Source organism: Rhinopithecus roxellana, chromosome 13 (genome assembly GCF_007565055.1).
Source record: "Rhinopithecus roxellana isolate Shanxi Qingling chromosome 13, ASM756505v1, whole genome shotgun sequence".
Lineage (NCBI taxonomy): Eukaryota > Metazoa > Chordata > Mammalia > Primates > Cercopithecidae > Rhinopithecus > Rhinopithecus roxellana.
In genome coordinates, this window is record NC_044561.1 from 126,851,243 (window position 1) to 126,877,582 (window position 26,340).

At 41.8% G+C, this 26,340-nt stretch overlaps 1 protein-coding gene across 2 annotated transcripts in view; it reads right to left on the reverse strand.

The window, feature by feature from the left end:
* Nucleotides 1-275: 275 nt before the first annotated feature.
* DOK5 (docking protein 5) overlaps nucleotides 276-26,340 on the reverse strand; it is a 172,956-nt gene continuing 146,891 nt past the window's right edge. The window contains exons 7-8 of one of the 2 annotated variants that reach the window (XM_010363356.2): nucleotides 9,141-9,261; nucleotides 276-1,032 (exon numbers count right to left, since the gene is read on the reverse strand). In XM_010363356.2, coding sequence (XP_010361658.1) covers nucleotides 968-1,032; nucleotides 9,141-9,261 — 186 coding nt within the window. In that variant the 3' untranslated portion in view covers nucleotides 276-967. Of the gene's footprint in view, nucleotides 1,038-9,140; nucleotides 9,262-26,340 lie in introns of both variants that reach the window. The other variant, XM_010363355.2, reaches the window with a different exon arrangement.

The window sequence follows — 26,340 nt, forward strand, 5'->3', positions numbered from 1 at the left end:
TTCCAACTTGATTTTCTTCTGGTACTCTTCTGGAATTAAGGTCTTTGGCAACAAAGACTGTGTCTTTTGATTTCTACGTCCCTGGACACCAGTACAGTCCCGGAAACCCATAGATAATACAGACCACGTTAATGAACGAGTGAGAAAATGCGTGAATGGTTGAATTCATATTAAACACAATACGCAATACACTCAAAGCTCACATGCCAAATGTCCACACACCCTTCAGAAATACCTAGGATAGAGAAAAACATGTTGCCAGAATCCAAAGAACATATGGGTGAAGAATGATCTTTTATTTTCAAATGTTTTATGAAGGTACTCCGAACAAAATAAACGCTTTTAAAAAAGGGGGTAGGAGGGTGAGGAAAGCATATGAGAAAAACTGTAACCCTGTAAACAATACTAACGGGTTCTTTGAAAGAACAGTTTTGAACAGAACAGATAAGAGTGAGTCAAAGCACTGCTTTAACTAATTGGTGATATAATCAACTATAATTTCCAGTAGTTAATCAGAACCACAGTAATAATAACTGAGGAAGAGGGCGTAAACAAACAACAAATAATTAAAAGCCATTTTATTGTCAATACTGACTGTCATACAACTGAAACACTTGGAAGGAAAATCACAAGAATCCACAAAAGGACAGAGTCAGAGAAGTGCAAGAGGCAAGGTATGTACAATAGAAAATCATTTCGTGACATTGACTTCTTTCCGCCCAGCTGTAAAAGAGGGGACACAGAGTCAATATCTACAGAGCATGTTTCAATTACGCTAAGAATGTAAAAAAGAAAAAGAAAATAAAGAAAATTATTGTATTGCAGAGTTTCCCAATGACCACACAATTAGCCAGGACGTTAAGCTTCTTCTCTTCGTCGTCACTTCCCTTGCTGTCATTCTGTGACCTCCTGGGTGAATCTGTGGCTGACACATCACAAGTGTGTTAACAATTCTTGGCAGTTACTGTCAGTGCTCAGATCTGTAGGCTGGAAAAGTCTCTGTTCGATGAAGCTTCAGAGGGCTGGCAACATCTTTTCTAAAAAGAATTTAAAATCAACAGTTACAAGAGAGAACCCACAATCAAATTAGCTGGCAACAACTTTCTCTATAACAGAAATAAGTAAATGTACTTAAGGCAGAATTTTTTCCAAAGGCTACTCGCGATGATATGTAAATGAGTTATAGATACGGTATGATTTACATATCATTTGCATGTGGCCTCTGGGTTGAGCTACGGCCAGTCCATTAGCAATTATTTTCTTCCTTAATTTTTCATCTGCCTCAATCCCTACATCCAGGGCATTTAGGAGAAATGAGACAGAACTATGGAAACTTTTAGCTAGAATACTTTTTGGAAACCTGAGCAGCAGTAAGGCAGTCTTATGCTTACACTTTGCTAATCTTGTAAATGTTAAGGAGAACTTCCTAAAATTCATTTAGCCTTTATTATTTCAGGTTTAGATTTCAGACCCAACAGAGTTTAAAAATTCAAGAAGGCAACACACAAGATCTTTGTGACATATTAATAATATATGGTTGTCAAGCATTTTCTAGGAAGAGCCAAACACTAAATATTTTAGGTTTTGTAAACCATATGGTCTCACTGCCGCTACTCAGCCCTGCTGCCTGTAGCACAAAAGCAACCATAGTTAATATGTAATGAATGGGCCTGGACGTCCTAATAATGCTTTATTAATGAAAACAGACAGCAGACTGGATTTGGCTCACAAGCCCTAGTTTGCCCATCCCTGTAGATAACACTGCTCTGATTTAACAAAAACTAGAAGTTCTACTGCCACCTGCTGGCCAAGGGTTACCACAAGCAAAGAAATGTACACGGCTAGGTGTCAGGACTTAGCGCAAAGCCTTCAAAACAAACTTCCGCAGCCTTGGTGAGTAAATGTGCGCATCAAGCAGGCGCAAGAAACAGGACTGCAGCCAGTGGAGCATGTCTGCCCACCCACACACATTCAAAAAAATGTTGTTTTCATTTTTATGTTTTTTTTTTTTTTTTTTTTTTTTTAATCCCCCCCGGGCTGGAGTGCAGTGGCATGATCTCAGCTCACGGCAGCCTCAACCTCTTGAGCTCAGGTGATCCTCCCACCTCAGCCTCTCAAGTAACTAGGACCACAGGTGTGCGCCACCACTACACGCGACTAATTTTTGTGTTTTTTGTAGGGACGGGGTCTCGCCACATAGCCTAGGCTGGTCTCAAACTCCTGGGCTCAAGTGGTCTGCCTTGGCCTCCCAAAGTGCTGAGACTACAAGCGTGAGCCAGCGCACCTGGCAATGTTGTTTTTAAACACTACACCTTGCAAAAATGTTTATGGTACATGTGGCCCTTAAGCCTTGAGTTTATGCTCTACCATTTTATCATAAGCAGCCCTGACCTCGGTTCAAGTCCCATTTGATCTTCCTCCCAGAAGCATGAACTTAGACAAGGAACAACATCGCTTTCACTCATTTTCCACTCCTGTGGAATGGGGAGAAAACATTTGATCCCCCTCCTCACAGTCTGTTGAAGAATAAAGGAAGTAGAAATGGCTTCATGAGCTGTACAGTCTTTTTTTTTTTTTTTTTTTTTTGATTCGGAGTCTCGCTCTGTCTCCCAGGCTGGAGCGCAGTGGCCGGATCTCAGCTCACTGCAAGCTCCGCCTCCCGGGTTTACGCCATTCTCCTGCCTCAGCCTCCCGAGTAGCTGGGACTACAGGCCCGGGTAGTTTTTTTGTATTTTGTAGTAGAGACGGGGTTTCACCGGGTTAGCCAGGATGGTCTCGATCTCCTGACCTCGTGATCTGCCCGCCTCGGCCTCCCAAAGTGCTGGGATTACAGGCGTGAGCCACCGCGCCCGGCCGCTGTACAGTCTTAAATCTATTAACTATGGTCTCATCACCAAAACAGAAACAAGCAAAAAAGAACATCTTGGATTCAGATACTTGCAAGACTCAAATCCGAACCAAAGGAAAATGATTTATCCAGTCATATAGTTGCTAGCACATAACAGCAGTGATTATTATTAGCTAAGTCTTGAATATTAATATATCCCAAATAATTAGAAATCATTTCTCCCAAACTCCCAGCCAGTTTGAACACACATTCTATTCTCCTTCCAACACACAGACGCATGCACACAGTATAACGCAGAGAAATTGTATTAATGAGTTTGAGTACTATAAGTAAAAATCCAGGAATATCTTTATGACAGTGTATCAAAATCTCCTTCAGGGAGCAGAGACCATACAAATATTGTTAGTGCAGAATCCAAAGTTTTAGTCAACTGCACAGAAAAATGACTGACAGCATTCACTTGAGGTCAAGTCAAAATGAAAACGCTTACAGCTTCTATCCTGAAGGCTGAGTCTTTCCTGCATGGTTTGAATGCTGTGTTTAGTGTAAGGCCAGCAAATGGAATGAAAGGTTTCCCAAACCCTCCCTACATTGTTGCAGTTCACACAAAAGTCACAAGCTGGTAATAACCTGTAGACCACATCTGGGCCCAGACCTGTTCTCTGGCCTCCACAGGCTTTAAAACATTTGGAATTGCTTATTAATATTTAAATAGCTGCTGACTGCCCATAAAGATGTCAATTTCCCTGTACTCCTGGAAAACTGGAAGGCAAAACTAGCCCTACATTCTACTAAGCATGACCATCTGCAGACAGCAGACTGCCTGCTCTCCCTGACATCCGCCAGGGACCCTGCCACTCCTATACCTGTCCTGTTTACTCATCTGCATAGCCTGCCTGGACCCTGTAGACATGCGGGTTTGACACCTTTCACATTTGCTTGGATCCGAATCTATTGCTTCCCTCTTAACTCCTGCCCATATGATGTTTGTGACTGTGTTAGGACAATGTTAACTTCTCCAAAGTAGCCCCTTGCTCCAAGAATCTATGATCTTTAAAATCAAAATGTAAATTGCATGGGTTGGAATGAATCCTCTGGAGGCATTTCGGTCTCAGGGAACCTGCATTTGAAATCACCCATGGAGGCACGACTTCCTCCCACAGGTAAGACCATATGATGAAGGCAATAGCCCTGGATTAGAAGTCAGAGCACCGGAGCACTAATGCCAGTGCCTAATCCACCAGCCACATGGCCTGGAGTGAGACCTTAACTTCCAAAGGTCTCTATTTCTTCAGTCATTGAAATGGAGAGGATAGTCCCACTCTCACCAACTCCCACGGTTGTCAGGAGAACCACATAAGCCTAAATGGAAGATGCCTGGTTCAGTGACACAACTGTTTAGTGTCACCCTTTGATTTCCTCAAATTACCTTAAATCCGATCTATGATATAGGTGCCTAGTTTTTCTTCTTTTTGTTTTGAAACAGGTGATGTTATCTTCCAAGGCAATTCCCACAGAAGAGCTCTGAAAATACTGAAGCAATGAAGCACCTTGGCCTAAGGGTAAAGCTTGCTGAGATGATAACTTTGAGAAGGAGGTGAGAGAGTTAGAGGAGCATTGTACTGAAGCAGGTCTTGGGGCTAGTCTCCCACTTCTCTCCTGTTCTCTTGCAATCCCTTGAATGAAAATGTCAATTAAATCTGACACTGCCATGCTGAGGAGGACTCTCTAATGCTTCCCCTCGCACTTAGAATAAGCAAGTCTTGGTCACCTGTGATCATCACCCCCGCCGTCTCTTTATGTCCCTTAGGCGCCAGCCACACTGGCTCCTTCCTGATCTTTGAACGCAGGTAGCTAATTTATGACTCAGGGCCTTTGCATTTGCTGACCTCTCTATGGAGAATGCCTTCCCCTGGCTCTTGGTATGGCTGCCTCTTTTAGACTTAAGGTCTTCGGGTGATGCAGGGCCTTCCACTGACTACCCCATCTCAAGAAGTCCCTTTGTCAGTGTCTTCTCAAAACCAACAGCTCTGCCTCACCTTCTTTATCATACAAACTTTCTTTTCCACTGTTCCATATACCAAATCTGAAATTAACTATTGATTATGGATTGTGACTCTCCATTAGATTATAAGCTCTGAGGGGGGAGGAATGTCCCTGCCTGGGAGTCCCAGGTATGTCTGTCATCTAGCACAGCGCTTGGCCTAAACTAGATGCTCCATAAACATTTACTGAGTAAACAAAGAATGGACGGATGGATGAATGAGAGATAAAAACCTTACAATCTTTGCTACTTACTAGATAGGTAGTCTTGGACACCTTAGTAACCTTTCAAATTCTCAGTTTCCAAACAGCAAATGAGAATAAAATACCCTGTCAGGCAGCTGTTTTGGGATCTAAATGAGATCATGTATGTTAGGTCTCCGTGGAAAGCCGGTACACAGTAGGTCCTCAGAAAGAGTAGCTTTTAGAAAGACCCCATTGAATATGGCTTGTCTTCCTCGTAATGATGAAATCTGAGATTTCAGCACTGCACTGGTGGCATGTGAATGTTTGCTCATATAGCAAGAAGGAGAAGAGGTTTCATGTCCAAATAGATGTGCAGAGCTTTGGTTTAAACAAGTTTAATCAGGTTTTTTTATTGCAGGACATCTCAGAGCCCTGAAATTATTGATTTGTTTTCTGACTCTCCATGAGAATTTAACATGTAGCATTTCCCCTAAACTCGTTTGACCACAGTACTTTTCTTAGGGGGAAGGTGCTATCTACCAGAGTTAGCTTTCCAAGGAACATAATTTGGGAAATGCTACTGATGTAACAACTGCTGTTATTTTATCCTATGCATTCCTAAAAGAATCCAGTGAAGAGTGTTCAACATGAACTTGTTGATTGCTTCTGTAAGTTTCTTCCATAATTTTCTTTCTTTCTTTCTTTCTTTCTTTCTTTTTTACTGAGACAGAGTTTCACTCTTGTCGCCCAGGCTGGAGTGCAGTGGCATGATCTTGGCTCACTGCAACCTCTGCTTCCTGGGTTCAAGCAATTCTCCCACCTCAGCCTTCCGAGCAGCTGGAACTACAGATGTCCCGCCACCACGCCCGGCTAATTTTGGTATTTTTAGTAGAGGTGGGGTTTCACCATGTCGGCCAGGCTGGTCTTGAACTCCTGACCTCAGGTGATCCACCCACCTCAGCCTCCCAAAGGGCTGTGATTACAGGCATGAGCTACCACACCCAGCCAGTTTTCATTATAAACCTACTTCCAATGTTGATTTTGTATCTGTATAATCATAGAAGAGAATTTCTATGAAAATTTCAAAACGAAGTGGGAGAAGCAGTGAAAGTAGATTATGTATGTCTTGTATGGCACGTGTCAAAACCAGCACCTCCCTTTCCCCCACCAAAAACAGGAATAAAATGGTAATTCCCAAAACAACCAGCAGGTGGCTCTCGAAGACTAAATTTGAGAAAAAGACCATTATTCTCAAACCGATTTGGCAAATTCCTCCCTAAGGGTCTGTATGATTTCCAACCATAACCTCCAGATTTGCTAGGAAAAAAAAAAAAAAAAAAAAGCCTGAAATTCATCAATGTAGGTGAATTGGCCAGAGGAATTACAATCCATAATCACCAGCAAAACAAGAAGAAATTAAAGGCTCTGTAACTTCATCATATGGCACACCAGGCCACCAAGTCATTAACTTTACCCAATCTTATTTTCTTCTTCTAAGGGGCATGAAAAGGAGGGGAGAGGGAAGGTAGGCAGTATAGGTAGAAGAATAAAAATTTTTTTTAAAAATTTACTTCTTGTTTAAATAGCCACTTGTAATAAGCAAGATAATTTTAGGTACTCTGTGAACATACTTTAAATCTTCAATACCTATTATTTATTTTATTGTCTATTAAAAAGCTTAACTAGCTGGGTGCAGTGGCTGATACCTATAATTCCAGCACTTTGGGAGGCCGAGGCAGGAAGACTGCTTGAGCTCAGAAGTTTGAGTCCAGTCTGTGCAACACAGTAAGACTCCCTCTCTACTAAAAACAAAAAATAATAAATTAGCTGGGCTTGGTGGCACACACCTGTAGTCTCAGCTATTCAGTAGGCTGAGGCAGGAGGATCACTGGTGCTCAGGAGGTTGAGACTGCAGTGAGCCATGATCGCACCGCTGCACTCCAGCCTAGGCGAAGAGCCAGACCCTGTCTCAACAACAAAAAAAGTATAACCAGTGTATATAGCAGTATTAAGGTAGTAAAATATCCTTTTGTTAAAAAAAGGTGTATTCAAATAGAAGAGAGTGAAATTGAGTAACATTCTGGTACGTATATGACAAAAACTGTGATAACTCAAATATTGCAAAAAATGTTTGAAGTTTAAAGGGGCTCAGTGGCATTTGTGACAACCCGATCTAACCCATTCTGTCTGCAGAGATATCTTGGAAGGTAAGCCTATTTGTCAATTATTAATTCAGTCATTTGCTCAGTTGTTCACAGAGGCACTCAGGATTTTTTTTTTTTTTTTTTTTTTTTTTTTTTGCAGCATCTGCTATGTGCCATACTCTCTGCTAGTGAACAGAGCACAGAGTCATGAAAACTAAAATGTAAATACCCCCAGTGCCTTCTTAACATTATGCATTCTTTCAACAAATACTAATGGAAGGCATGCAAGGCACCGAGGGATAAAATGATAAAGACAGACAGAGGCGCAGCTGTCCTGCCCTCCTGGACATTATTGCTTCCTGGGAGAGCTGACCGTGAGTCAAGTGGCCACACAGATAAATATGAAATGAACAGTGGTCATCATCTGCATCTTATGAGTGCGCATCATCAGAGGTGTCCACGCAATCTACAAGAAAGTCTGGAGGGCTTCCTTGGAGTCTGAGGGGCGCTGGAGGTGAGACCTGGAGGTGAGCAGGAGTCAACTAGGACGCGGGACAGGCGCAGCCTACGGGAAAAGCTGCCTGGGGGGAAAAAGGACCAGCAGCAAAGACTTTGCGAAAAAGGCAATTGTGACCAGGGTTCAGAGCGGGCATGGAGGACTGAGGCTGCAGTCTTCTGTGGTCATTCATTCATTCTTGCATTCATTTATTCAGCAAATTTCTGCATGTAAACTACGTGTAGTCTAGGGCCTGCTATTTCGAGTTTGGTGATCTTGCACCTCATCATTAAAGAGGTTTTTTTTGCAAGTATACTCCACATAGGTTTGTTTGCTTGTTTATAAATTATATGTGCATAAGATATTCTTATGTAATATGAAATGTAAAAAAAAAAAAAAAAAACCATGTTTGAAGGGACAGGAGAAGGTTTAAATAGAATTTTTTTTTCAGACAGAGTTTTGTTCTTGTTGTCCAAGCTAGAGTGCAATGGCACGATTCGGCTCACTGCAACCTATGCCTCCCAGGTTCAAGCGATTCCCCTGACTCAGCTGGGATTACAGGCACATGCCACTGTGCCCAGCTAAATTTTGTATTTGTTTTTAGTAGAGACAGGGCTTCACCACGTTGACTAGGCTGGCCTACAGCTCCTGACCTCAGGTGATCTGCCTGCCTCAGCCTCCCAAAGTGCTGGGATTACAGGTGTGAGCCGCCACGCCCAGCCAGTTTAAATAGAATTTGTAATTATTCACGTTGTCTGCACTATGGACCATTCTGTCTCGTGCTTCAGAGACCACTCCTCTGAAAGAAGGGCTTACTAGGATTTGCCTAAAGTCATTCAGCAAACCTGAAGCCATGGCTTCTGGCCTCAGTCCAGGGTCCCATCCAGCCAAACATTGGCTCCTAGACCTGAGGTCTCGGGAGAATCACCCGGAGGGCTTGTTCAAACACACGCGGCCTGGCCCCACCCTCAGAGCTCCTGATTCAGTAGGTGTGGGGAAGGGCATGGAAATTTGCATTTCCAGCAAGACGTCAAGTAATGCTGATGCTGTGATTCATCAGTCCACTACATCATTTCTTGAAACCTGGTCCCTGGCCCCTCGCCCAGACCCTGTGTACGGTCTGTTAAAAGTGCAGATTGCTCAGCTACATCCTGTGCCTTAAGATCTAGAGTCTCTGGGGATGAAACCCAAGAATCTGCATTTTAAGTGACTTCCCCCAGGACACTGTGATAAATGCAAATATCTGAGAAGTATGGCTCTACAAAGATTAAGTGCCTCATGTTGTGAGGCCTTGATGGGGGTCCTACCTTTGAAGGAAGGGCACTAACCAGCTGGTATGCAACAGCTGGGAGTTGAGCTGAGCCCTCTCCCCAGAACTGGCAGGCCTGGCCCACACCCCGGACACAGGCAGCACCGCGCTTACCTTGCAGGCGGTAGAGCTGCCCCGTGCTGTGCTGTCGTGTGATGTGCTGCCAGTAGGCGCTGCGAGGCAGGGGCACCATGGTGCTCAGCGAGGCGGCCCGCTCACTCATCTTCATCTGGAGCTGCAGCCAAAGGGAAGAAAGTTGTGTGTCAGGAACACTGGGGCTGAAAGAGGCCTGACTGAGGGAACAGGGGAGCATGGAGTACAAGAACCACAGAGCTGGCCAGGCTGCAAATCAATGGACATTGACTGATGGCAGTGGGCACGGTGGCCAGCTACTGTTTTTGCTTACTTAGCAGCCTCCATTCTTTACCCTGCTTGCAACAGTGCATTGATGATGTTCCTCTGGGGAGCTTTCCTCCAACTCAGCTCAGTCCCTCCAGTCCTGGTGGGGCTGACTCCCCCATTCACTTTAGGGTTGGGCTGGTGACCCATGCCAGACCAGTCAGAAAGAATTCATTGAGACATTATTAGGATTTTTGTGGAAGAGAGAATCAGCAGAAGTGAGCTAAAGATTTGTGACTGCTTTGTTCATTGCTCTATCCCCAGAGTCTAGAATATTGCCTTGCACACGGGAGATATACAAGTAACATGTGTTGAATAAATGAACCTTCTCGTGGAGTTGATAAGAGGTTGGAGATGGGACTGGAGCCTATCTTGGAACTACGAAGGGACCAGGTGACAGTGAGTAGACACCGTTCAGAAGAAGACAGCCAAGAAAAGGAGAGAAATCTTGACAAGCTCCACTGAGACTTTGGATCCCACTGAATCCAGAGGCTGGCCCCAGACTTTTCAATTGTATTAGCCATTTCATTCTTTTCAGTTTTGGTTTTTTGTTTGTTTGTTCATTTGTTTGTTGTTGTTTGTAGGTTTGTTTTTGAGACAGAGTCTTGCTCTGTCACCAAGGCTGGAGTGCGGTGGCGCGATCTCAGCTCACTGCAACCTCTGCCTCTGGGCTCAAACAGTTCTCCTGCCTCAGTCTCCCGTGTAGCTGGAACTACAGGCGCACGCCACCGTGCCTGGCTATTTTTGTTTTTTATTTTTAGTAGAGATGGGGTTTCTCCATGTTGGCCAGGCTAGTTTCAAACTCCTGACCACCCGCCTTAGCCCCCCAGAATGCTGGGATTACAGGTGTGAGCCACCACACCTGGCCTAATTCTTGTCAGTTTAAACTGGCTTGTGTTGGGTGTTCTAGCATCAGAAAGAGAAGAAAAAAAGTCTGCTTGAACAAGTAACTTTTCTCAACAAATTATTGTTCCAGACATTGAGGGAGGAAAAAAGATGAAATGGCTTTCGGCAGCAGGCAACTCCAAAGACACAGTTCTAGTCCCCCAGATTCAGAGAGCAGTCAATGGCCTGACCAACCACATGGGGGAAATAATTGTACAAAAGAAGGAAAGTTTCAGAGAGAAAAGAGCCTGTAGGATGGGTAGAATAAAAGGAAAGGTGAACGGGGTCAGCGCATGCAAGAAGAATGGGGGTGCAAGTGGAAGCAGCCCTCCAGGCACCCCCGTATCTGAGCCCTGGTCTTAGACACAATCATGACGCTGTTGATTATGCCATTATGTAAGAAGTGACTATTTGCAAAGTTGGATTTCCCGGATACTTGAATATCAAATAATCCATTCCCATCTTTAAAAAAATTCACCCACAAAGACTTATGCAAGATGTTCATTGGGAGGTAATTGGACATTGGCGAAAGCTGATGGCTATTTAAGTATCCCCTCATTCAAGGCCCAGTTATCTACACGTAGGCACAATGTAATACTTGGCAAAGATGGAAGATTTACATGAATTGGGAATGAAACATTTATATATTGTACCACGAAGGAAACACAGGGGGTTACAGACCTGGTGCAATGTCATTTTAGTTACTCATATGAAAATTACTGGCATTAAACATCTGTCCATTTGGGAAGTATGAGAGTTTGATGAGATGATACCTACTTAGCCTTACCTAGCAACAAATAGGTAAAGAGGAAAAATGAAGACGATGATGATGATGATGATGATGATGATGATGATGATGATTAGAAATTGCAATGAACATTTTAGGATTTTTTAAAAAATATTTTCAATCTCTTAAAGAAAAAAAAGTCTCCACTGTACACATCTCATCAGCCTGGTAGTTTCAGGCATAATTCACTCAGTAAAGCCAAAATAATAGGAGGCTTCCTATGTTGAAGACCAAAACTCCTTGTAGTTGATGAGATTCAACTTGAAATAAAGATTATATACTCATTCAAAATATAATTTAATTTATAGGCATTGAATTTACATTTGCTGAATCAAATTCCCTGTCCCTATCATAATTCCACAATTACCAAAACATGTCCCCAAGCGGAATCATACAGCATTAGGTTCCATGAGGACAACTTTTCCTAAAAATAAACTCTTAGATTAAAAGGTCCAAAACCTAAGTACTAAGCTAGTAGAAAAATTCTGTGGCTGTTTCCTGTTTTTAATTTTTAAAATGTATTTTTAGTGGACAAATAATAAGTATGCATATTTATAGAGTACAATGTGATGTTTTGATCTATGTATATACAATAAAAAGATTCACTCGAGCTAATTAACATATCCCTCACCTCAAAAACTTCTCTTAGTGGTTATTTCTGTATACACAAAAGTCTAAAAAAATCCAAAATGATTTACCAGTGACTCTTAGTAACATTCTATTTCATATGCATGGAATTCAAAAAATAAAAGAAGGAAAAGAACTCAATTTAGAGGTACTGGTTATTTGATTTTCTTAATATAAAGAGATTCTATTTAATTTAACAGAAATTTATATGAAGAAAACATTTGTGGAATACTAGTCACTTCAAATTATTCACTGCTTCACTGCAAATATATTTAGGCAGCCCAGCATGATTTGACTGTATTTTTAGAAAGCTGATTTGGGATCGAGAGTGAAATGACAGCAATGCCACGTTTTGAAGAGGAGAACAGTACAAAGCCTGGCTCCCTAGTTCTTTCTCAACCCTTTGGAAAAATATCTAATTTTATGAAAGGAGCATTTTAATTGTCTTTGGACAAAAAGAAAAGCCTTTTAACAATGCAGAAATGTCTGCATAATTGTGTAAGGGAGAAAAGACTTAGGAAGTCGTTTGGCGAGAATCCAGCAGGCAGATTTCCGCTCCCTCTCCTGTGACGCTCCAAGTACCCCTATCCTTGATATCAACCACCAGTGGAGGGCTGCAAGTGGCACTGATGTACCACCCTGGTGGAAATAGCAGTTAGCACTCATTTTTGGAGGAGTTAAAATTGGGTTACCTGGAGTGCCGCACGTCCTCAAATAACGTCAATTCACTCAGCTTTGTTTCGTTACGACTTTGATGTGAACATAAAAATCTCTTCCTGGCAGGGTCACTGTCTGTGTAGATTTGGCATGTTCTCCCCATGCCTGCTTGGGTTTTCTCTGGGTCCTCTGCTTTCCTTTCATATCCCAAAACTGCCTGTTGGCTTCATTGGTGTGTCTACATGGTCCCTGTCTCAGTGGGTGTGGGTATGGGTGAGTGTGTCCTGGGATGGGAGGGCCTCCTGTCCAGGCTGGGTCCCATTTGGCACCCAGAGCTGCAGAGATGGGCTCTGGCCACCCGTGATCCTGAACTGGAATCACTGGGTAAATAATCATCTTGTTTTTATTAATCTTTCTTAAATGTACGTATAGCTCACATCTATTTCAATGTGTAATATTAGAAGTGTTTTTGTCTTTATCTAGACGTTTGGTAAGGATTTTGTAACCAGAAATATGCTATAGGAATTTAACTCTTCTTTATATCAGTCAGCCTACGGGAAAATTGGTTTTGTTATATGTCCTTCCGCTAAAGTCACAGAATCTATCGACAACGTTAAATGAGGGCTTACTGTATTTGGAGAGAAGGATTACAGTCTTCCTACTTAAAAACATATATAGTTTACATAGTGTTTTTACAATAAATATAATATCTTCACATTAACAAGTAAAAATAAAAATTACCCCAAGCCATAGAATTATAAAGTATGGGGATTTCCCCTGTAAGGTGACACAGACATTCTTGAAAAACCTTCCATTCACAAAATTGTGGGAAAATTCAGGGGGTGGGTTGACCACTCAAATGTATGCCTATTTACAACCGGAGTCCTTGTTACTTTGGGGGATAGCTTGCACAGCCCAGCTAGACTGGAGGTTGATTTGGGGTTATAAAAAATGTAGAAAACACTTGATTGAAAGTGCCGTTTGAGGAAGTCCAGGTGATAGACGTGGAGAAGGGGTTCTTGCAGAAAGTTAGCAATGGTGGCTGTGCAGCCACATGAGCAGGAGCTGAGCACGACTGCAAAGGCTGGGCACACCCCCTAACAGGGAGGGAGTCCAGGGACCTGTGCTCATGGCTCATCTTCTGGAAGAGGCCCTGCCTGTGCACCAGTCTATTAAGTACCTTTTCCTTTCCAGCTTAAGGTTACAATTTCACTCCTGCTAATCTACGCTTCCTTTTCTCAGGAAAAATTGCTTAGGAACCAACACAACCTTAATATTGTAATGAATTTCCAATTTTTCAAATACATCTGAGCTCAGTGGTGATATAGAAATGGTGTGGCCGGGTGCGGTGGCTCATGCCTGTAATCCTAGCACTTTGGGAGGCCAAGGTGGATGGATCATGAGGTCAGGAGTTCAAAACCAGCCTGGCCAACATGGTTGAAACCCTGTCTCTACTAAAAATACAAAAGTTAGCCAGACATGGTGGCAGTGAGCTGAGATCATGCCACTGCACTCCAGCCTGGGCGAAAGAATGAGACTTCATAAAAAAAAAAAAAAAATGGTGCTATAGTGGAACAAACTGTATACCATACGTAACCCACACTCCTGACCCCGTATAACCTACTAAAATCATGTCCCTGGACTCTATAAAAAACAACCACAAAAATTACAAATAATCCACTGTTCCTGTGTCAGAAAAATTTAAAAGAATCATGGAACATTAGAGTTGGAAGAACCATGGGGGATATCCAGCCCAGTCTCCTGAGTTAACCGGTCAAGGGACTATATATCCTCATGCTAATGGCCAAACTTCTTAGACTGGAGGGCTCTGATCTTGATACCCTTCCCATCTCAGACCTTAACACAGCCTAAACCACACCACTCAGCCCAGCCAGTTCCAACCACCAGGAAATCCATTGCACATCTGCTCCTAAGCCCAAAGGTTCTCCCCATTACTTACATGGTTAACTTCAACCTTCCCTTCAGGAGTCAGCTCAGGAGTCACCTCCTTTACATACTCTCCTGATATCTCTTCTCCTTCCTTAACAGGATCAGGTGCTTCTACCAGATATCTCATCATTTTACTGTTTTGTGATAGTCAGTAACCTAGCTCCTGCTCTAGACCATGAACTGCTGAAAAGTAGGGATTATCTTTTATCTCTGTATCCTATCCCCAACACCTAACTACAGCCTTCAGAGACTTAACAAATGTGTAATGAATGAATGAATGAACCCAGGCTTTGCCTAAGTAGCAGAAAATAGTCTTCAAAATAAATCCTAACCAAGCTATCAAGTTAGAAGCACTGTTAGCCCAAGGCTGAATTCATGCTGAAACTTTAGGTCCAGGTTAAATGAACATGGCTGTGACTGACTGTGGGATTAGGTCCCGGTTAAATTAACATGGCTGTGACTGACTGTGGGGAACATGGCAGTAAGACTATGTCACTCGTCTTTGCCATTCAAGTGATGAGCAGAAGCAGGGCCTTGGGGAAAGATCTTTCTTATGTGTATATGCACAATCATTTAGGACCATCCAACAGCGGGGGAGTTTAGCACTGCACATTTATTAATTCTATTAGCAGTGTTAGCTCAAGATCCCACCAGAGTAGAAAGACAAGTCTTTGTGAAAGTCAAACAAATGCCTTCTTGTACTTCAACACTAGAACTTTCCCTCTAAACAGCAGGAATGTATGCAGGTGTCTGCCCAACCAGGCCTAAGTGAGTCATAAAGCAATCAATCAACTTATGTCATCAACTGGGTTTTGAATGCCCAAAAAGCATCATGCTGCTGGGGAGAGAAGCTAACCATGGAACAAGAGACCCATGTTATAATGTAGAAGCAGAAGTCGCTTTGCTTCATGAGAGTTGTTTGGGACTACAGGTCTCTTTTCTGTTAGTTATTAGAGACACATGATGAAACTGTATAGAAATTAACAAAAATATTCAGATGACTATAAAAAGAAGAATGAAGTTCTGATACATGCTACAACACATATGATTCTGAAAACATTGTGCTAGTCACGAAAGTGCAGGGATTGTATTATTCCATGCTATGGCTTGAATGTTTGTCCCCTCCAAAAGTCCTGTTGAAATTTAATTGTCTTGTGACTGTTTTGGGAGGCGGAACCTTTCAAAAGTGCTGCCATTATCTCAGGAGTTCGTTTGTAACCATCTGACGAGTTCTTCCTGTCCATTGCACAAATCAAATCAATCCATGGAGATCATGGCATTGCAGGAAAGAAAGAGCTTAATTGACGTGAAGTCAGACACACCACGTGGGAAATGGAGTTATTAGTCAAATCAATCTCACTGAAGGCTCAGAGGTCAGGAGCTTTTTAAAGATAGTTTGGCAGGCAGGGGTTAGCGCGTTGGTGTTGCTGATTGGTTGGAGATGCAATCATAAGGGTGGAAAATGGTCCTCATGTGTTGAGCCCACTTCTGGGTGGGACCACAGGACTATTGAGTTACAGGTCTGGGTGGGGCCATCTGGTTGTCAGAAATGCAGAAATCTGAAAAGCCATCTCAAAAGGCCAAACTCAGGTTCTGCAATAGTGATGTTATTTTCAGGAATAATTGGGGAAGTTCCAAATCTTGTGGTCTCTAGTATAATGTCTGGTTATTTTTAAACTACATCTACATCTTAGAAGAATTCAGACCCCTTTTATCCTCCTAACTTGGCCTTTCATTAATTTTACAAGGGCAGTTTAGTTTCGGGGAAGGGCTATTATCATTTAAACTAAAAACTAAATTTCTCTCCAAGTTAGCTTGGCCCATGCCCAGGAATACATGAAGGCAGCCAGCTTGTGAGGCTAGAATCAAGATGGAGTCAGCCATGTCAGATTTCTCTTACTGTCATAATTTTTCAAAGGCAGTTTCAGGTGGGCCGGGCGCGGTGGCTCAAGCCTGTAATCCCAGCACTTTGGGAGGCCGAGACGGGCGGATCACGAGGTCAGGAGATCGAGACCATCCTGGCTAATACGGTGAAACCCCGTCTCTACTAAAAAAATACAAAAAACTAGCCGGGCGCGGTGGCGGCGCCTGTAGTCCCAGCTACTTGGGAGGCTGAGGCAGGAGAATGGCGGGAACCCGGGAGGCGGAGCTTGCAGTGAGCTGAGATCCGGCCACTGCACTCCAGACTCCAGCCTGGGCGACAGCGCGAGACTCCGTCTCAAAAAAAAAAAAAAAAAAAAAAAAAAAAAAGGCAGTTTCAGGTTTATTACTGCAGGAGTAGGTTCATCCCCTCTTGGTCTCTCTTCCTGCCCTCTCTACTCTTTCACCATGTGATACTTTCCACCATGTTACGACACAACAGGAAGGCCTTTTCCAAGATGCCAGCACCTTGATCTTGGACTTCCCAGCCTCTAGAACTGTGAGAAGTAAATTTCTGTTCATTATAAATTACCCCATCTTTGGTATTCTGTTACAGCAGTAAAAATAAACTAAGATATTCCATTTATATGAATGTCCCAAATAAACAATTCCCTAGAGAGAACATAGATCAGCGGTTGCTGAGGCCTAGAGGGTACTGTCAAAAATATTTGAGAAGATTTATTCTGAGCCAAATATGACTGACCATGGCCCATGACACAGCCCCACTAGATCCTGAGAACATCTGCCCAAGGTGGTTGGGCTACAGCGTGGTTTCACATATTTTAGGGAGATATAAGACATCAATCAATACAAATAAGATGTACATTGGTTTGTTCCAGAATAGGTGAGACAACTCCAAATGGGGGCTTCCAGGTCATAGGTAGATTCAAAAATTTTCTGATTGGCAATTGGTTGGAGGAATTTATCTAAAGGCCTGGAATTACCAGAAAGGAGTATCCGAGTTAAGATAAGGGGTTGTGGAGACCAAGGTTTTTATGATGCAGATGAAGCCTTCAGGTGCCAGGCTTCAGAGAGAATAGATGGTAAATGTATCTTCTCAGAATTAAAAGGGCACCAGACTCTTAGTTAATTCTCTCCTGCATCAGAGAAAAAACCTGGAAGGGGAAGAAGATTCTCTACAGAATGTAGATTTTCCCCACAAGAGACAGCTTTGCAGGGTCATTTCAAAATATGTCAAATAAATATATTTTGGGGTAAAATACTTCAATTTCTTTCAGGGCCTGCTATCTCTCATGTTGGTATCTTACTCCTACAAAGACTCTGTTTTGTCAGTCTTAAGGTCTGTGTTTTAATGTTAATGCTGGTCAGTTCTGCCTGAACTCCAAAGGGAGGAGGGTATCATGAGGCATATCTGACCCTCATTTCCCATCATGGGCTGAACTAGTTTTTCAGGTTAACTTTTGAATGCCCTTAGCAGAGAACAGACGTCCTTCCAGTTGACTGAGGAGCTTAGAATTTTAATTTTGGTATGCAGAGGTGATAGCTGAAGGAGGTGTGGTTTCTTTGACTTCAAAAAAAAAAAAAAAGAAAATGTTTTGGAATCAATTGTGATAGTTTCACAAATCTGACTACATTAAAACCATTAAATCATACAGTTTGAAAGGGTACATGTGTATGGTATGGTACGTGTGGTATGTTCGTATCTCAATAAACCTGTTACCAAAATAAAAGCAGATAGTAGTATATGCCCTGAAAATTATGTTAAAAACATGATAATAATCCCAGCACTTTGGGAAGCCGAGGCAGGCGGATCACGAGGTTAGGAGATTGAGACCATCTTGGCTAACATGGTAAACCCCATCTCTACTAAAAATACAAAAAAAAAAGCAAAAATACAAAAAATTAGCACGGCATGGTGGCAGGTGCCTGTAGGCCCAGATACTTGGGAGGCTGAGGCAGGAGAATGGCGTGAACTGGGGAGGTAGAGCTTGCAGTGAGCCAAGACGCACCACTGCACTCCAGCCTGGGCGACACAGCGAGACTCTGTCTAAAAAAAAAAAAAAAAAAAAAAAAAAAATTGCATGATATGATGAATTAGTGAGTGGCTACTTCTGGTCAAGCAGCCCCGGGGAAAGTACCATTGAAGGAAGACATGACTGACAACTGGCTGAAGCATGTCCCCCGTCATTATTGTCATTAACAGCACCAGTAAAAGCCTTGTAAAACCTTCCCACTACTCACAGTGAGTGAAGGGCTGATTGCCAAGGCCCTTTCCTCATAATGGTGAGAAAATTCTATCAGCCCTCTTGGGAGACAAAAAGATTCTAATGACTGGACCACTGTGCATAGCTTGTCACTGAGAAAAGAAAAACAACTGTCTGCCACATCTGCCAAATGCATTTCTGGTTTCCCAGTTCCTCATTTGGTTTCACTGACACTTAACTTGTTGCTAGCGCACTTCTTTCATGAGTCTGAGACCAGGAGTGCAGAGCAGTGGCAGGTCTTAGCCTCAATACTGTACCATATTGTCCTTCTCTGGAATCCAACTGTTTTTTACGGTAGAGCATTGTGTTTTGCAAAATTGAACAGCACAACAGGATGTAATTGTTTTCTGCTTCAGTCAATCATGAGTACCATATGCCGTCTTTGTGACATCAGTCTGTATTCATTCAGAAAGGAGCACAAATCTTCACATGGCAAAAAGATCAGTACCTCAATACTTAATGCCATCCTCATCAAGTTCCTAAATTTTCATCAGGTTGCTCCTTAAAGTATGAATAACTCCAGAGGGGTCTTTGCCAGTACCAACTCTGCATATGCAAATTGCATTGTAATTTTCCTTTCATTCAACCTGGGCCCTAAAGCGACTGAATAAAGACACTGTCTTGATAAGATTCAGCTGATTCGGAAGCCACATCCACGCCTGAACACATTCTCAACCTGAGAAACTTCCAATTCTAATCGCATCTTCTGTTTCGTATACAAAACCCAACTAATTTTCTATCAATATTTCAAGCACAAAACACGGGCAAAGTTGAGTCAGAAGGGCCATCTCAGTCCAAGAGAGAAAGAGTAAAACCACGTTCCAAATGAAGCCAGCCTCTGAATACCTGCTTTTCTCACTCTGCTGAAATCTCGGCTCTCATCTACACTACCCTCTACATTCACTGACATTCTCCAGGTGGCTTCCTGAACAATACCTTTGGGTTCTGCCTACTTATTCTTCTGTGAAAATAATATGTGAAACATGATCTCCCTATGCTTTCTGGGTCCTGGGTCAGCAGTTCAGTTATCCAACTGCAAGCAGAAGCATTACCTGGAGGAGCTTGTTCAAATGCAGATTCCTGGCCCCACTCCTAGGGTTTCCAGGGGTGGAGTCCAGGAATTTTTTTTTTTTTTTTTTTTTTTTGAGATGGAGTTTTGCTCTTGTCACCAAGGCTAGAGTGCAATGGTGCAATCTTGGCTCACTGCAACCTCTACCACCCGGGTTCAAGTGATTCTCCTGCCTCAGCCTCCGGAGAAGCTGGGATTACAGGGACATGCCAGCACACCTAGCTAATTTTTGTATTTTTAGTAGAGATGAGGTTTCACCACGTTGGCCAGGCTGGTCTCGAACTCCTGACCTCAGGTGATCCACCCGCCTTGGCCTCCCAAAGCGCTGGGATTACAGGCGTGAGCCACCACTCCCGGCCAACAATTTGTATTTTGTAACAAGTTCCCAGATGGTTTTGATCTGAATGATTTAGGACCTATGCTTCGAGAATTACTGTTCTGTGCTATTTATTACCTTTAGACCAATCATTCTGGGAAATTTTCCACTGTGGTAAGAGCCCACATGAAAGTCAGAAAATCTGAGTTAAAGTCTGGAATCTGCCACTAATAACTGCATGACCCTAGGCTCATTACTGAATCTCCCTTAGTTCTTAATATCTTGCCAATAAAAAAGAGAGAAAATAGTTCTCGCTTTGCAGCCAATTCTTAGGTCCTGCATAATTCATTGTGGAGTTCCATAGTTATTACCAATATTTATAATTAGCTCTATATCATGATATTGTCTTTAGCAAGACTTTCTGAAAAAGGTTATAATAGAATCATTCACATTTTCTTTTCAAATCTAAATATCTGTTATTGGACTGTATTTCTAGCGTGAGGGCAGAAGCCTTAAAATATTTTTAGGCAACAACGACAAAAAGCCATACATAAAACCACCAAATAATATGCTTAAAGAATACATTGAATCACCTGGTTTCAGTGAATGTACAATGAATCCAAAGAACAAGCTTGAGTTAAGATGTTACTATAGGCATGGAACCATTGCAGGAACAGGAAAAAAGCAAAAAAGCTCTAAACCCTCACATTCAGCCATGACCCCTGCAGGGAGTTTACAGTCTCCAAGATAACTCTGTCTTTGGGTCTGGTAGTATTTTGCGTGGCACCAAAAAGTGGGGATGTCCATATTTTGTGATACTACCTTTTCTTTTCTTTTTTTGAGACGGAGTCTCACTCTGTCTCCAGGGTGGAGTGCAATGGTGCGATCTTGGCTCACTGCAACCTCCGCCTCCTGGGTTCAAGTGATTCTCCTGCCTCAGCCTCCCAAGTAGCTGGGACTACAGGTGTGTGCCACCACATCCAGCTAACTTTTGTATTTTTAGTAGAGATGGGGTTTCACCATGTTGGCCAGGATGGTCTCGATCTCTTGACCTTGTGATCCACCCACCTCAGCCTCCCAAAGTGCTGGGATTACAGGTGTGAGCCACTGCACTCAGCCTATTACCCGTTTTTTTTACATGTAATAAATTATGTTATTCTTCCTTTTGCTATATTTTTTATTATGTTCAGAAAATACAGAAAAACATATAAGGTAGATTTTAAATCACCCCACATCCACTACCCCGAAAAACAAAACAAGGAAATAAAAACCATTTTTGAACATATTAGTATATTTTCTTCCACCCTTCCTTCCTCTCTCCTCTCTCTCTCTCTCTCTCTCTCTCTCTCTCTCTCTCTCTCTCTGTCTCTGTGTTTCTTTCTTTTTTTCTTTGCCAAGGCCAATATTTTTATAAAGGTACATACATAATGTATATTTAACACAAACTGGACATATTCTTATGCCATTCCGTTTTTTCATTTAGTATATTATGAACATATCCTAACATTCCTAAATACTGTCTTCTACAGCATCATTTTAATGTCTGGATCTCAGTCCATCCTTTGGCTGTATCATACTTTGTTTGTTCATCTCGTAACCACTCTTTAATTTACCAGATGAGAGGTAAAATTAAATTCTGACACAATCTCCTTTGTAACATTTTTTTTTCTCTGCTGACCACAATTTTCCTCCTGGGACCTACTATATTGAGGACTGTTCTGATAACCAGTTTTTAAATGAATATTAGAATTTCATTTTAATTTGCATGTTAAAATGGATTTTTAGACTGACTCAAAAATTACTTATGTTACTGCTATATCAAAAAAGTAGATGAGTTGGTAATTTCATTTTTATTCTTACACAGAGGAGTCTTACCTTCACATTATTGTGCAACAGACTAATCTGTAGCCAATAAGAAGAGAAAATGTAAATCTTTGTGCAGTGATACGAAATAATCGTAAAAACAAAGGAAGGCAATTATTAATCTAAACCGATTCACAGAGAGAGCTTGTCATTCAGATGGGTTGAAATACTGTCCACCTACAACCTGACAATTCCCATTCGGAAATCAGCAACCCTTATCTCTCCCCCAAATCTCAGAGTTGTGTATTTAACAGACTATTTCCCACTCCCACCCAGATGACTGGTAGGCATCTCCCATTTAACATGTCCTGAACTGTTGTTTCTCATGCTCCTCTCCCCTCAACCTCTCCCCCTTCCAAGTAGAGGTTTCCTCCATTCTACATGTTGTTCTGGTTAAAACACACACAAAAAAACTACAGTCTTGAGATTGACTGTCTCCTCTACTCTTTAAGACTTCTTATGTATCAGCAAATCCTGTTGGTCCAATCTTCAAAAATATATCCAGAATCCACCACTTTCCCTCACCTCCATCACCACCATCTTGGTCCATACCCCGATGTTCACCTAGATACTCAGATGACTGCAGAAGCATTTAACTCATCTTCTTGCTTATATCCTTGCTCTGGTCACCCTCAGTCTTTTCCAAACAGCTTCCAGGGTGATCAATTCGAAAGCAAAGTTAGCATATCACCCCTACACAACTCTCCCCAAGGAAAATCCATAGCTCATAGCTACAGGGTCAGACAGGACCTGGTTCACAGTTTCCTTCAGAATTCACCTACTATGCTCTTCTCATTTCATCTGCTCCAAAATCATCAACCTCTTTGCACATGCACATGCAAAGCACAGACCACCTCAGGGCTTTGGCACTTAAGGGCCCCTCTGCCCAAAGCACCTTGCCCTTAGGAATTTTCAGCGCTCCTCCTTCACTTGCCTCAGCTGTGTGCCTGGGTATCACTTTACCAGAGTGACCATTCCTGGTCATTCGCTCTGCCTTACACCGATGTCTTCTTAATAGCATCCATCAATTCTTGATATATATTTACATATTGATTGTTGATTGGCTTCTCCACCCACAGCAATGTAGTAAACTCCTTGAGGACAGAGTAGTTCTTGTTCTCTGTTGTACTCCTACTTCTTGGAACAAGGCCTTACAGAGCAAAGGTACTTGTATGTGTAGAATGAATGAATGTATTAATAAATGTGTTATATCTATTAAACAATTTATATTCTGGAGAGATTCAAAGGAATCTGGTAAAGTGTTGGCTTCTGAGAATGTAAATTGGGGGTCTGGGTTGATGGGACAGAGACTTGTTTTATAGTGTATGTTCCTTTGCACTATCTGCACTTTATATCATGCTGCCAATAGAATCTTTTAATCCAATGCTTTATTTTGAAATTAATGCAACTCAAAATAAATCACAGCTTCCTCGCTCACTTGCACAGTATTCTATTCACCACTTTCAAGGACGCTGTATCTGTGGATGAGGCACTGAAGGATATGTTAAGTGCATTACTCCTCTAAACACAGTCTTATAAAGAGGAAATATTTTCCTACTTCATACACTGTGGTTTTATAAGTCCTCTCCCCAGAACCATCCCTAACCCTTTCGGTTTTCTCCAAATGACACTAGAAAATGAAAACCAGGGGAAATTCAAAGGAGAACAGCAAACAGTCCTCAAAGAAACCAAACATAATTTTGAGTCTCTAACTAGAAAGAAATATTCAAAATATTTCATGAATAACAAGTATGTTTTTAACTGAATCTTAAAATGGTCCCTGTATTTCCACAAGATTCAGACCAAATGGTCTCTTTTAAAAAAGAACGATGATCATAGACAATCCATTTTCTAAAAGATATTAAAAATAAAAAAATGTGTTTGTGCCATGTGTAATCCATTTACCAAGTCTGAAAAGTCAGTATTTCTGAGGTTTATAAAATACTTTCCTAAAGTTCTCACAAATGTATCTTGTATGGCTTGGTGTGGGGCGTAATTTATTGAGAAAAATGCATTAGCTGCATTTTGGGGGGCTCGTTCTGCTTGATGAAGCAGGTTCATTTAATCAATACAAACTGCTTAATATGCTAATTGCTATGCTAAGTGGCAGTAACCAATTCCTCTGGAACAGAGATGCAGATGTTATTGAACAAGTTTTGTAATAATCATGAGGCAACCACATGGCTGATGAGTAAGCCATTCTTAGGGCATACAGAGACCTGCACATCAGTTCTGGTTCCTCCTTTTTCCTCCATCTGCTGGATTCGGTGCATTCCCCTTTGTGTTACAGGAAGAATGAATCCTTAAAAGGATCCCATTTTCTCCAATGAGAAAACGTAATCACTTATAATTTGTTCTTGTTTCCCTGAACACTTGCAACCTTGTGAACATATAGGGTTAACACACACTAAAGGCTGGTGAGCGTCTGGTGTGATGAGACAAGTAGAAAATTATGCCTGAATTGACTCTGTTCTCAGCACAGGATATGATTACTGATTAGTGAGTATGTCTCACTGTGAACCGTTTTATCATGAAGGGTGGAGAAGCATAAGGTGTATGCTATGATTTCTCTAGCTCCTGTTTCATCCCTTGTTTTTTCTTGATACAGTCACACTTCTTGAGAATATACATCCTTTTGTTCTTTTCAGAACTAAGGGGCCAGATCCTAAAATCCACTTCGGAGCATCAGTGCTGAAAGCATGTTACCTGGTCTAGTGACCTCAACATCACCTGAGTACTTAACCAGAAATGTGCACTTCAATGCCCTGCTCCAGGCCTGTTAAAACACTCAAGGTGGAGCCCAGAAATCTGTGGCTTTACAAGCCTTGTAGACGACTGTGATGCACAAGTAAGTTGGAGATCCGCTGCGTCTTTCTTTCCCTTACCCTCACCCTGTCACCTTTACCCACACCACAGACACATTTACACTCAGACCCCAGAGCCTCTCTCTGCTTTCAACCTCTGACAAGTCTCCCAAACCTGTTTCTTCCTTTCAGTTCCCAGTGAGTATCCATCCAGGGCTTTTGGTTTCCGTCCTGACTCTCTCCTTAACTACAGGGTGACCCACCGAGCCTCAGTTTCTGCCATTATGAAATGGATCTACTAATATGTCCAATAAAATGCAAGATACTCCAGCATTTCAAAAGACAAGGCAGCAACACTGATGTAAATATTTTAAAAAACTACTTATATCCTTTAATTCAGCAATCCTACTCCCGAGTTTAGAAAACTCAGTTAACTAAGTTCACAAACTCCGTTCAATTAGGTTAACAATCTCTGAGAACTGTGTACAAGGATAATTGATGTAGTACTGGTTTTGACGTTGTTGTTTTGTTTTGTTTTTTATTTTCAGGGACCCACTTCACAGCCAAAGAGTATTGTTTTAATGGCAAAAAATCTGATATTCTTATACATGGGTTTAATAAATTATGTTACATCAAGACTCCGAAATATCATGCAGCCATCAAAAACAATGAATAAGAACAAAGTTGGCAAACTTTTCTGTTTTGGACCAGATAGTAAATGGCTTTGCAGGCCACATCATCACCAACTACTCAACTCTGCTGTTTCACTGTGAACGACAACTCACAAATGAACAGGGAGGATGTAGCTGTGTTCCAATAAAATTTAAATTACAAAAACTGTCACAGGCCAGACTTCGCCCCTGGCCTGTATTTTGTCAACCTCTGAATTACAACTGTACTACAAGACTTCAAATTATTTCCATTAGATGTTTACTGTTGAATGGAAAAACTAGGGGTTAGTTGTGTGATGTGATCACAATTTTGTACAAAAAACAATTGCATCACGACACCCATCTTTTGTATGTATCTGTGTGTGTATGTGTCTATGTATATATGTAGATGTGCATATCTGTACAGGATTATATGGGTACACAGAAAAACACGGAAAGGTACGTGTGAACTTCTTAACTAGGTTTAGGAATTGCTAATAAAGAGACAGGAGGGGAAAAAGATGCATGTAAACAAATTATAAGAAGAAAAACTAGAGCACTAATCATCATCTATATGATCATAATTTTGCAGTTAGTTAAATTTTACAGACATGTGTTTATGTAAAAATAAATTAAATAAGATTCAAAAACCAGTCCCTATCTCCAAGGATAGTTGTGAAAATTGAACGAAATAAAGCATGCAGACTCTCAGCAAAGAGCCAGATGGAGCCGCTCATTCCAACTCTAATTATCCCTCAATTAGAAGAAGCCTCCTAACTGGGTTTTCTGCTCACATGCTTCCTACCTAAAAACCTCCGCCCTTTCCCTCACCCCTTTCAATGAATTCTGCACTCAGTGTTCTTTGGCTCATTCATTCCCTCATTCCATCCATTTATATACTCTGGGCACCATTTATAAGCCACACGCTGTGCTAGGGACTGGAAACTTAAAATAAATAAAACTTTCACACTTTCTCCGTCCCCCAGGATTTTAGAGTGTCTGGTCAGAGAGCTAGTTGAAAGCCAGGTTTTGGATATATCATTGTCTGCCTCCACAACGGTGCTCCTTCCTTTAAAACAGAGAGAAGGCCGGGTGCAGTGGCTCAAGCCTGTAATCCCAGCACTTTGGGAGGCCGAGACGGGTGGATCATGAGGTCAGGAGA